The sequence below is a fragment of the Ascaphus truei genome, chromosome 2 (genome assembly GCF_040206685.1).
Source record: "Ascaphus truei isolate aAscTru1 chromosome 2, aAscTru1.hap1, whole genome shotgun sequence".
NCBI lineage: Eukaryota > Metazoa > Chordata > Amphibia > Anura > Ascaphidae > Ascaphus > Ascaphus truei.
In genome coordinates this window covers 317,630,181-317,642,963 of record NC_134484.1, presented here as the reverse complement: position 1 = coordinate 317,642,963, position 12,783 = coordinate 317,630,181, and the positions used below count along the sequence as shown (strand labels likewise).

General features: G+C 40.8%; 1 protein-coding gene across 4 annotated transcripts in view; it reads left to right on the top strand.

Annotated features, from left to right (window-relative positions):
• The window catches only part of TRANK1 (tetratricopeptide repeat and ankyrin repeat containing 1), a 69,936-nt gene that overhangs the window by 39,778 nt on the left and 17,375 nt on the right, over positions 1-12,783 (top strand). For all 4 annotated transcript variants that reach the window (XM_075586511.1, XM_075586510.1, XM_075586512.1 and 1 more), the window contains 7 exons: positions 1,452-1,628; positions 3,426-6,251; positions 7,216-7,415; positions 9,438-9,575; positions 10,548-10,691; positions 12,005-12,161; positions 12,719-12,783. The exon at positions 12,719-12,783 is cut by the window's right edge and continues 24 nt beyond it. In XM_075586511.1, coding sequence (XP_075442626.1) covers positions 1,452-1,628; positions 3,426-6,251; positions 7,216-7,415; positions 9,438-9,575; positions 10,548-10,691; positions 12,005-12,161; positions 12,719-12,783 — 3,707 coding nt within the window. The remainder of the gene's footprint in view (positions 1-1,451; positions 1,629-3,425; positions 6,252-7,215; positions 7,416-9,437; positions 9,576-10,547; positions 10,692-12,004; positions 12,162-12,718) is intronic.

Genomic DNA, 12,783 nt, shown 5'->3' with positions numbered 1-12,783 from the left:
TCGTAACCCTCTTCGCGCTCTGTTGTCAACCTGGAGAGATCCTGGAAGATCTGGATAGTCCTTTTCGAAATCAATTAAGCCTCTGTTTCTGAAGCCTTCTTATAATCCTTTGGTTGCATATTGATGGAGTCTCAGAACCACGTCTCTGCTTCTTTTGGGGTCATCAAATCTCGGGCCCAGGGCTCTGTGAGCTCTATCCATCTGAAGATCGCCATCTTGTAGTTGGGAGTCAATGGACAAGAACAGTCTCTTAAGATATGGCTGGAGGGCTTCTGTGAACACAGACTCAGGGACATGGCAAATTCGGAGGTTCTGTCTTCGCTCCCTGTTCTCCAGGTCATCCATACCGTCCCTCATAGCTCTTATCTCATTGTTGAGACGCAGGACCTCGTCAGTATTTGTCTGGTTTTGTAAAGTTACGTCCATCTTGTTTTCCAGCGCCGTAGTTCTTTTGGCCAATAAAGAGACTTCTGATTTAAATTCCTTTATAGCTCTATCCAGGGCTGCCTGAAAACCTGCTTGCATTTCTTTAAGCATGTTCTGGAAGTCTTTCTTTGTGATCACTGTATCTCCCTCAGCCATATTGCTCTCGCCTTCAATAGCAGCACTCACCTCCTGCCTCTTTTATCCTGCTGTGCTTTTCTCTGCAGAGTTTCTTAAAGTTGCTCTTCTCTCAAGCTGAGAGACCTGAGGGGGAAAATCCTGTCTCTCCTTTGTGTGTGTGTGTGTGTGTGTGTGTGTGTGTGTGTGTCCCCGCCGATGTGCGCTCCCGAGCACTCAGTACGGCGCTATCTTAGTTTTTTTTACCTTCCCCAGCTGCTGATTGCCCGCGGCTGAAATGGGAGAGATCTGAGGTCCCCCGTCTTGCATTCCTGCCTCTTCCCTCGGCTGCTTGTACAGTACTTCCTGTGCAGGGGGGGGGGTAATTTATGCGCCGATCAGGGGTTTATATTGCATTTATTGACGGGGTGCACGGAGCTTCCTCAGCTTGCATCCACGCTGATGTCATGCGCGCGCCCCCACACTTGATTTTCATAAATGAAGAATTATCTTGAGTCGTACTAAATGTGGGGGGGGGAAATATTTTGTCAACTTTGTGTGCAACTAGTAGTAGATATTTGTTTTTTCTTACAATAAATGTGGTTGTGCACAAGTCACCCACTCCAAATTAATTTGTCATTTTTACCCAGAGAGAACAATATGATTTCCAGCTTCTTCCAATTTATTGCTAAGAAAAATCATACAGCGGTGAACACTGATTTTGAAGATTTCTCCAACTCCCCCCCCCCCCCCCCTTTCACCCTACACACACACACACGGATTTCCTTGTTGGTGTAAATAACCCTCTAAAAATAACATTTAAAAGAAATCCAAAAAACGGAAAGTCAAGTAATTTCTCTTTCAGTTAAGTCTAATACTGCCATATTTTTTTTTTTATTTTTTTTCAACAGTCTCTCCAGATGGGATAGGAGCAGTCGGTGAAGCACCCATTCACACCTGTTTAAAGAAGAACGACTACGCGGTGGCTTACTTATTGCTTGAAAAAGGTGGAAATCCACAGTGTGTGTCCACTAAAGTGGGTGACACGCCATTGCATGCTGCAGTTTTTATTGCCGTAAATAAGAAAGGTGAGGCTTACAGTTTTGCGCATCTCGCTTGCTTGTGTTCATGTTAATTGTTTAAGTTGATCTTGCGCTCCACCAAACTTAATTCGACTATAAGTTCTGAAGGCACAGGCAGTTCTAGAAGGCACAGATTGCTTCAATGAAGTCTTCAATGAAAGGGAGCGCAGGTCCATGTTTGAAAAGAGAAAAAATAACACAAATGGTGCAATATGTTTGTTGATGATGATGATGATGTTAATTTGTTGGTAGGAAAGGGGAAATTGTACTCCCATTTCCCCAATAAATTAAGGCATATCCTAGATGCATACTCTCTCTGAAAGGAGCTTTCGATTCATCTAAGGACTAGAGGCGAGTGCCCGTATGAGAATCGGATGTTTGAATGTGTGGGTCAGATGGTCCTCGAGGGAATAAAGGAACAAACAATGGTGTAGATCGTCTGGTAACGATTTTATAAACCATAAAAAACAATAAAATGTGCACTCACTGATATGGGCATTTCAATGGTCCAGTGAGGGAGAAGAAAGACACTCGGTGTCGAGGTCTGTGTCTGGATTTCAGCCGCGGTCCCGATAATCGCCTGGACAACAGTGCAGCCGCACAACTGGGTAAGATGTTGCCTCGCGGTGTCAGGACTTCTGTTGTCCAGGCGATTTTATAGGGAACGCAGGTGAAATTATTATTTAATTTTTTTTTTACCTTTTGTACTTTAGTACTCCACATTTTGATGTGGTGAATATTTATTTTGTGTGTTCACTTTATTAAGTGTGCTCATAATTTCAGCTAGAATTCATTGCACTTTTATCTATTGCACTTCATTATTCACACAGGAGCGCCTTTGTTACACTCCCCTTTGCACTGATTTGAATGAAGAACAGAATCCTGTGGCACTCAAAAACTTTGACAAAACAGGCCTGTGTGTGTCTTACACCTGAAGAAGGGCTTTAACCCGAAACGTCTGCATCATTAAAAAGACTTGAAATGTCTGTTTGACTTTGGTCACAACGTTTTTTTAGTGCCACCGGATTATTTGCTTGAAGTCAGTGGAACGATTTCTGCTTGGATTTACACCTATCCTGTTAGAGCACCAACCACCGTTTGAAAATAGGGGACCGCGCTCGCCCGCCCGCCATCTTTGGATCCTTTAAAGTATCTACAGATTGCTGCTTCACTGTAGGTGATGTTTACAGGATAAATTCAAGTGGGAAAAATGATGTACAATAATTTATTATTAATCCTAAATAGTTTTTTTTTTTTAATTTTTTTTTTTACACTTTTAATGCTGAATGGCCATGGTGTAAAAAATTGTCCTGTGGTGTGGTCCCGAAAAGTGTTGCGACGGAAAAAGGACTGTTAAGTCTGATACTCAAAGACGAATAGTTCATGAATATTGCACAACATTATACCGCTTATTATTATTATTATTTTTTTTAAGCTTTGAGATGTGTGCAGGTTATTTTCTTTTTACTTTTGTATTACTAGTATGGTAAAATTCAGAGCGCGATACTTTGGTATTAATAACTTCTCCCAATGATATTCAAAGCGCTTAATAATCACAATACAGTGATATAGTGTGCTGTGAGCCCAGGTGAGCTTACAATCTGTTTTGAGCGGACACGGGAATTGAACCAGGTTTCCCTGCTTCAAACTCTGAATGTTTTTTTTGTCTCTAGTATTATTCTTTTTTTGCTACTGTTACTTATACAATTGCTGAGTGCTGTCAAAAACTTGATTTGGTTAAATAATTTTTTTTTAAAATGCCTTTAATTTTCATTAAATACATTTTTCTTCTAATTCTTGCAGATGATAATGGCATTTGGATAATGAAACATCTTCTTGACCTATACTCTTCTGGACCATCTGAATATCCATATCTCGATCCCAACATCCAGGACAAGAACGGAGACACCGTGATGCACATGCTTTTTCGAAGTGAAAATGCCAAACAGTATCGGAAGATAATGGAATTGCTTGCAAAGTTTGACATTAAACTTACTCTAAAAAATAAATTGGGGAAAGACGCAAAGCATAGGATAAAGAACACAGACTTGCGTCTGATTGCCTGGAATGAGATTCGAAAGAAACCCAAGCGAGATCTATCTAGCGCTTTGGTTAAGCATGTTCCGATTGTGGAAAATGGAAATGCTATACTACATAAACTTCAAACAATGTCTCCCTCTACAGTTGCATTACCAGATAAACCAAAGTGTAATAAATCTATAAGCGCGGATGTTTTACGGTTGTCTGAAAAGCCTACCGATGAATGCCAATGTGAATATGTGGAAGGCCCAAAGAAACCAATGACGCTGAGGGAAAATCTTGTTCAAACAATCAGAGACTTAATAGAATGTATGGAATTGAGCAAAACTCCAACCAAGACTAACCTTTTGAGGCCATTACAATCTGTTACCATGGATTCCACTGAAGCAGAGAATGATGAGAATTCTCAGGTCTGCTCAAGCGACACCACTACACAAAGTAAAGATCTCTATGAAGGCAAAGCAGCAATGATAAATGATGCTACTGCAATTGCTGGTAATGAAGTTATTGTACTTGGCAATAATGGAGAAGAGGGCGAGGTAATGGATGAAGACATTGATCTCTCAAAGGTTGATTTCAATAATATGACCTGGGAAATTGAGTGTGCTCCTGAAGCCTTAAAGAAACTAGAGAGCAAGGCTGTACCCCAGTTTATGAAAAACAAAATCATCCTCTCTGTTCAGAAGCTGGGAAATGGGGAATGGACAAATAGTGTCTCAAAACGGCTAAAACACTTGAAATGTGATATCAAGCTCTATGAAGTGAAGTTGGACAAAGGAGCGAGGATGCTCTGGGAGCTTGCAATTGATTTCTCACCACGTTGCAGTGAGGAACCAGAACATATAATGTCAAACGAGCACTCGTCTCGGTCCTCGGAAAAATCCGGCAGGGTTTACACTGAAATCATTCGGATATGGGACATTGTTCTTGACCACTGCAAACTGAATAATGCTATAGAAGGCATATGCTGTGCCTATAACCGGGGCTTGACCTGTATACTGAGGAAAAAGCTGAAGGGCATCTCCAAAGCTCAGCTCTCCTCAAACATAGAAAAGCGCATTCCTAGATGTTTTGTGGAAGACATTGAGTTGGAAAGGAATATAAATTATGCAATACCAGATTATTTTCCTCCTGCGAGTGCAGCAGAAACTGAATACAATATTATGAAATTTCATAGCTTCAGCACAGACATGGCACTTAACATAGTGAGCAATATGAATTCAAGGGTTGAATATCCTTTCATCGTCGGTGAATTGGAGTATGCAGTGATTGATCTTCATCCGAAGCCCATGGAAACCATTATTTTGATTGGGCGAAGCGGAACAGGAAAAACAACGTGTTGCTTGTATCGGCTCTGGAAACAGTTCCATTCCTACTGGGAAAAGGCAGAGTCAGTCGGTGGCCCATGGTTTGTGAAGCAGACATGGCAGCGAAGAAAATTCGAAGACCCAGTTGAGAAAGATGACATCGAGGACGAGGAGACTGCTGAAACAGAAATATCTGATAGCACTGACGAAGAGCAGGTCTCTTTGGAACGAGAGTGCTCTACTGCAGAAGCCAAATTGCCTGAATCTGATGAGCGTGAGGAAGAATCTATCAAACTAGAACACTACCATCCAATATTTATCACCAAAAACCACGTTCTTTGTCAGGAGGTCCAAAGGAATTTCCTTGAGCTAAGTAAATCTACAAAAGCCACAAGTCATTTCAAGCCTGTTGAGCCTAACATTTACAGATTGCAAGAGCTACAAGATGAGAACTTCCCCATGTTTGTCACTTCCCAGCAGCTGCTGCTGTTACTGGACGCCTCAATGCCCGATCCATTTTTCCTTAGAAACGAGGATGGAAGTCTGAAAAGGAGTATTATTGGGTGGTCCACACTGGATGAACTGGATATACCAGATTTGTTGAGGGAGGATGACGAAGGGGATGCCGACCCAGAGAATGAGGAAGACAATGCTTGTGACCCGAAAGAAAATGATCCTCGGATTTTTGTGACTTTTGAGGTGTTTGCCAAAGAACTCTGGCCAAAGATGGTGAAGGGAAAACCCCTGTATAACGCAGCGTTGGTTTGGAAAGAGATCAAGTCATTCTTGAAAGGATCTTTTGAAGCTCTTAGCTGTCATCAAGGCCGACTTACGAAAGAGGAGTACATTAAACTTGGTAAAAAGAGAGCCCCGAACTTTCAAGAAGACCGAGGGGAAATATATCGTCTCTTTTGTCTGTATGAGCAAATAAAATCTAAAAAAGGGTACTTTGATGAAGAGGATGTCCTCTATAATTTGTCTTGCAGACTGTCTAAGCTTGAAGAACTGCCGTGGTCCATCCATGAATTGTACGGTGATGAGATTCAGGACTTTACCCAGGCAGAACTCTTCCTACTGATGAGATGCATTGATGACCCCAATGCTATGTTCCTTACTGGGGACACCGCACAGAGCATCATGAAAGGGGTTTCATTTCGTTTCAGTGACCTGAGGTCTTTATTCCACTATGCAAGCAAGAACTGCACAAGCGACAAGAAGAACTGTGTCGTTAGGAAACCAAAACGTATATATCAGCTTTATCAAAATTACAGATCCCATTCTGGTAATTATTACTTTGTAGCTTTCCTAGGAGAGAGTAATCTTGTGTCTATCATAAACTACCTATACAGTAACATGACTTTTCCATACTATGAGTTAACATAGTTTTTCTTAAATGGATTGAAAAAAAATCTCACTAACTTAGATTTGAAGAGACATTTCCTCAAAATATATCTGTATTTGAACCATTAACACTTTTTATACCATTTTAGATTACTGAGGTATGTTATTCTATTTACACACAGGCATTTGTGTTTGAGTAATATTCCATGCATATTTAGAACAGGTCTTTTATAACAAAATATCATTTTTAAATGCACCCGCCTAAGACCAAAGTGAACTAAAATGTTTTATTTAGTGGGTTGAAGTAGGTGTTTTTTAATTTTTATAATTTTGTTTTATTTGAAGGAACACATATTACAATCCTAATCTACTCACTCTTGTCAAAAGAGAACCTTGCATCCACAGTTCCAGCAGGGTTTCACTCTGCTGTGTGTTCTTTTAGGAACAGGATTATCGTGCCACATTAGCGGATCCCGCTCATGGTGGGAATCTGTCAAATGTAAAGCTTTCACTAAGGTTTTTATTTTTTCATTAACTGCAGTAATGCAGAGCACTGTCGCGCAGAAACCTTTAACTGTAGTTAATAGGAGTTTCTCTGCAATAGCTTCCCGATCAGCACAATTGCAATTTTTTTTTTAAATAAACAAGTTTGAAGGAATTTTTTTTTAAGTAAGGCAGTAGCATCAAAATATATCCAGGGAAAAAGTGTGTGTGTGTATATAAAAATCCTGGTTGCTAGAGCGCCTGTGCAGTGTCAGTGCATCGCAGATATACACTGACACACCCACAATGACACGTGGGGGGCAAGGGGATAACAGACACCTTGCCCTTTTTTTAAACTAAATGTGTAACTTCTCACAATGCCCCTGCATGACCGTAATACTGATTTGCTTTGTATTGGACAGGAATTCTGTATCTGGCATCCGGTGTTGTGGATTTACTGCAGCATTATTTCCCTGAATCATTTGATCGACTGCCACGAGACTGCGGCTTGTTTGGGGGACCAAAGCCAACGGTCCTAGAGTCCTGCTGTGTTAGTGACCTGGCGATATTATTGAGAGGCAACAAAAGGAAGACCCAGCCAATAGAGTTTGGAGCACATCAGGTCTGTTTCTCAGGTCTATACCAGGGACGTGCAATCTCGGTTGTAAAGGGATACCAATAGGCTAGGACAGCGGTGCGCAAACTGGGGGTCACGGCCTCCCGGGGGGGGGGGGGGTTGAGACTGAGTGAGTGCGGGGGGACGCGGGGTTTACAGAGGCCCCATGCGCTTTCTGAATGCACTTAAATTAAGTGCCGGGGGAGCTGCAGGGCCTCTGTAAACCTAACTTACCTTGGCTCTGGCGACTTCGCACATGCGTTGCCGTGGATTTGACGCCGCGAGGTCATGTGACGTCACGTTGCTATGGCAATGTGACGTCATGACGCCGGTGAGGGGGGGCAGAGGTGAGGGGGGGGACCGCCAACAGGGGGGCACAGGGAAAAAAGTTTTCGCCCCCCTGGGCTAGGATTTCAAGATTTCTTATTTATGATGTAATTAACCAATTAATCTACACTAGCTCTAATATGTCAACTTATTTATACACCGTATTGCCCGGAAATTATGACTTGTGGTGTCCCTTAAAAACGTTCCCTGTTTTAACCCACGATTGAGAGAGGACCTACAAATGCTGATTAACAGCTATTCCCAATCTTCATATTGGTTCTTTTTCTTAAAGGACCCATACATAACAGGCACACACTGCACTTTTAATAGTCCACATTAGACTGAAGGAGCGGCTCAGAGAGTAAAAGCACAGACTCTGAAAATATTGACACTGCGTTTTGAAGCAAGGAGCGCGTGGTTCATATCCTTGTCAGCTCCTTGTGAGTTTGGGCAAGTCACCTCTCCATTACACTTTTGACAGTCGTCTGAGTTACCTTGACTAACCTTGTTAGCACATTTTTAATAATTGGTAAAATTGACACAGTTGTAGAAGAAAAAGCATAGATGAGACTGCTTGCCAATGAATTAAACTTGGTCAGAATTAATAAGACACAACGAGTGGTCACCTAATTACCATAGAGAAGAGCAGCAGTGTTGATCCAGTATAAATAGGTGATTGAGAGGAGAGTGTGCTGACAGCTTTCCCAGGGCCCAAGGCTAAAGTGTTGACCTTTGCCCGGCGCTGGTGAGGGGAGGAGGGGTGCTTGTTCTGTTCAGCAGGGGTGGGAGGTGGGGTGTACTTGTACTTGCCAGACCGCCAGCAGAGTTTCAGCCCAATTTCTCGATGCTACCCCCCTCTCGGCGGCCGTGAGTGTGTTCCAGAAAGTGGAGTGAAACACAAGCACTTGCATAAAAAGGAAAGGAAACGTATTTGTCGAACAAATGCAACAATTGTTAATGAAGTATTTTAGTATGAAATATTATTGATTACCCCTTTTAAAAGCTGAACGCTGTGCCAGGCGTTATTAACCATGTTAATGCTAGTTATAAATAATAAAATATTGTAGGTGTTAAAGAGAACTAATGTGTTGCCATTGTTTTCAATAGAGCCACAATGATTGTTGCAATATTGCAGTAGCATTAACGCATCACATTGTGTTAACACACACAATAACGTCTGCTACAGCTGTACAGTATGTAATCAAATATTAACAAGTTACATTGCAATCAATTAAATAGGTTTTTGTTGCTTTATATTATTCATCGCCATATAATGGTTTTGTTGCATGTTTTTAGTACATAGAAAAAAAATCATATATTGTACACTCATTTAAAAGCTCAGTAGTAAGAGGGTAAGTACATAAACACCGCTGCTCCAGATCCAGTAATTGTCTACAGTAAGTTGAACCAAAGAAGAAAACAATGCAATGGGCACAGATTGATCTTCAGAAACTGTATTACATGTCAGACATGGTCCAATGTTTCAGCTGCCATTCCATCCTTTCTCAAGGACATGTTTTTATTTCACCAAACTCTCTGCGCATACCTGTACATTTAACCTCACAATATCATTTTCATTTCCCTTTGAGTTCCTAAAGAGACCAATTCAATGTATCCTCCTAATTGCCTAGCATTTCGTCAATGATAACTATTGACTTCTATAAATATGGCTCATGCAACGTTATTAATATCTTTATTTAGGTGATTCTAGTGACAAATGAAACTGCCAAGGAGAAGATTCCAGAGGAGTTGAGTTTGGCCCTTGTTCTAACCATTTATGAAGCCAAAGGTTTGGAATTTGACGATGTTCTTCTCTACAACTTCTTCACAGATTCAGAGGTACACAGGGTAGTGCTTTAAAACCTTTGCCTATTTATTTAAAGGTCCAAGGTGTACTCATTTCTGTGATGCGTTTAAGGCAAAGATGCGCAGCCATTGATTTAGCCACCTGTCTGAAGCAGGGATATCCATAAAACCTGTCCTGTTGGTGGCCCTTGAGGACCGAGTTTGACACCCCTGGTTTAAGGGGGTACTGTACGTCTGGGTGATGCCCTTTTTGTTAATCAAAATTAGCTTGCAGTGATCAGCAATCGAAAAAATTGCACAAGCAGTTGTTTTATTTACAAATATTTCTTTCTGAGTAAAACACTGAGGGATTACAAAATTATGTATGTAATAAGAATAACATAAATACAGGTACTGTAAGATTTCCATGTTTTTTTTAAATGTAGACTGCATTTTTAAAGCAGCAGACAATCCTGCCTTTTTGGAAGTGGAGGGGATATCTATCCTATCTATCTCCTTACCTGAATTAAGGGGTTCCTCGGAGACCATCCTTGGGCCCCTCACTTTCTCAGATATAACTTTGTAAAATCTCCATGCAAGGAGAATTTGCCCGGTGGACACACAATGGTAACCCGGGTCAGCCCACTCTGGTAGCCAATTTCGGGAGATGACATACTGTAGCAACATTCTGCTGGTGAACCCATGCCCATATTTATAAAGGGGGGGAAGGGAAGAGTTCTCCGGAGGTTGGGCTACCGTAAATCGCCTCTTAGTGGGTATTCGTGGGGGGGGGGGGTGGGTTGGGGGGGGTTTATCCCCTGGTTCAGCTACATTAAAAAAAAAATAATGTAGCAAATATTTTGAGGTAGACTTATGCTTTTTGAGGTAGTTAAATTAACTTCCATGATTGGGTATTTCCCACGTGCTATTGAATTTTACTCCAAGTGATTTGTAATAAAATCATACTCTCTTGCAGTAGAAGCATTTTGCCGCATGCTTAAAAATTATATATTTTTTTTTTTTTAGGCTGGTAAGGAATGGAAAATAATTTCTTCTTTCAATCCAGTGTTTCATTCAAATCAGGAGAAGCAGCCACTTATTGAAGTTCCTTTGGATAACGCATATACTTCTGCTAGTAGGCCATTGACTTTGAACCCAGAAATGCATAAGGTACTATACCATGACAATCTCTCGTGCATGTGACTGTATCATATGGTTATACAATATGCGTAGCAAATATTTGTGATATCAATGTGTTTGAGTTCCATTTTGCTTGTAATGTAAAGCCACAGTCACCAGTGAACTGTGAAAGATTTGATGGATTAAAAGGTAGAAATGAGGCACAGTCAATGGAACATATGGAAAACATGTCTTATGGCACAAGCAAGGCTGGCTTGATGGCGGTGCCATCACATCGAGCCCCGCGCTTACAGAGGCCCCGGACTCTTCCCCACAACGGTTATACGGATTGCCGGGGGAGAGCGCGGGCCTCTGTAACTCTCTGTAAGTATCTCTTTACCTTTTTATCCGGTTTCTCCTTCGGCATTGCCTCATCTCCGCAATGTAGCTTCGTCACGTTGCTATGACAACGTGACGTCGCTGAGATGTGCAGATGCCGGAGCAGGTAAGAGACCCCGCGCTTATTATAATTTAAAAATATATAATATTTTTATGCTTGAAGCTCAATTAATACAGCAGCACTGATCACAAAATGATGGTGCTTATTCAGTACAATGTGATAATGCCGATCCGGCGCTACCACACAGTATCTCCCATTGAGGTCAAAGGGGCTTTGCGTGCAATGGCTCAGGATTGGTGGCACCAACACAGTTTGCTGGGTAAGCCCTTGTATAAGAAGGCAAAAGTGGTACTGTTCTTGTGCAAAATAAAGTGCACCAGATGATTTTTGTGGGGTGTTTTCCTTTGATAAATACATTGCAGATTTGTTGCTAAAGAATTGCCTTGATACGTGTGCACCTTTAATGTTAATGTATACATACGGGAGCACAGATATTTTCATACTGTCATAAATGTGTACACGCTTGTTCTGCTGGTACCTGTTCATAAACCAACAAGAGACTTACTAATAGCTGAAGTTGTATTCGAGCTTTTAAGAACTCATAAGTCTAGTCTTCATGTGTACTGCACCTTTTAAGTGGCTTTTAACATTCTCCAGAGTCAACAGCTTCTCCAAATTTGCACCAATATCTACTGTATGCACATGTTTTGTTGGAATTGTGGGGACTCCCACCACCAGGGACCTAACAGTCCTGGAGATATCTACCTTTTTGTATGTGACCGTAAAATCAAAGATGGTTGCTGTGGTCTTCCAATAGGAAGCAGAGCTATCCTGCTTTGACATTGTGGCTTCCTATTGGCCCATCGTAGTAAGACTTGGATAAGAGCCATATCGATTTGCTTTAAATGGTTGGAGAATAATATGAAGTATAACAGAACCCACATGAATATGGTCTAATCCATAGATGCTGAACGGAGAACTCAAGCAGTTGTACACAGCTATCACTAGAGCCAGAGTGAACCTATGGATCTTTGATGAGAACCAGGAAAAGAGGGCTCCCGCCTTTGAATATTTCATCAAGGGGCACTTTGTTGAAGTAGTCAGGACAGATGAAAACAAAGGTACGCATGCAGTTATACTGTTCAGCAGGAAGTGCAATAATGTATAGGACTAGTGTAGTAGTGTAGTGCACCATATTTGTATTTAAATGATTGTATAAACTCACCCATACTATCCATACATATTTTACAGTTGTATATCAAGCTCACTGTATTAACAGCGTTAGATAACGAGGTCCAGTATACTGAAGATGCTGTACATTTAATAGGTGTAATCCTGTTTGCTTATTATTAACTTTTGCTTGAAAGCTGTGCTCCTTCAAAAATGTGCTTATAATTAATAATAATAATAATAATTATAAAATTAAATATATATAATTAACTCCTTAATTACAAATATAAAATACTTAATCCAGAAATTCTAAAATTGCATATATTCATGGGTTTTCATTCTGTTAATTCTAAGAGTGCTATTTCAGTTGGCATAACTCCGTATTTTTTCCAGCAATAGTTTGTAAAAAAAATATTTATATTTAAGAAATATTTATGAATCGTCTCATATTGATGATTAATTTGAGGTGATCATGTTTTGGTCATTAGTTTGAAATCTATCTTTTTAGATCTTGATGATAACATGTTTGTTAAGGCCTCCACTAAAGAGGAATGGATTTCACAAGGAGATTAT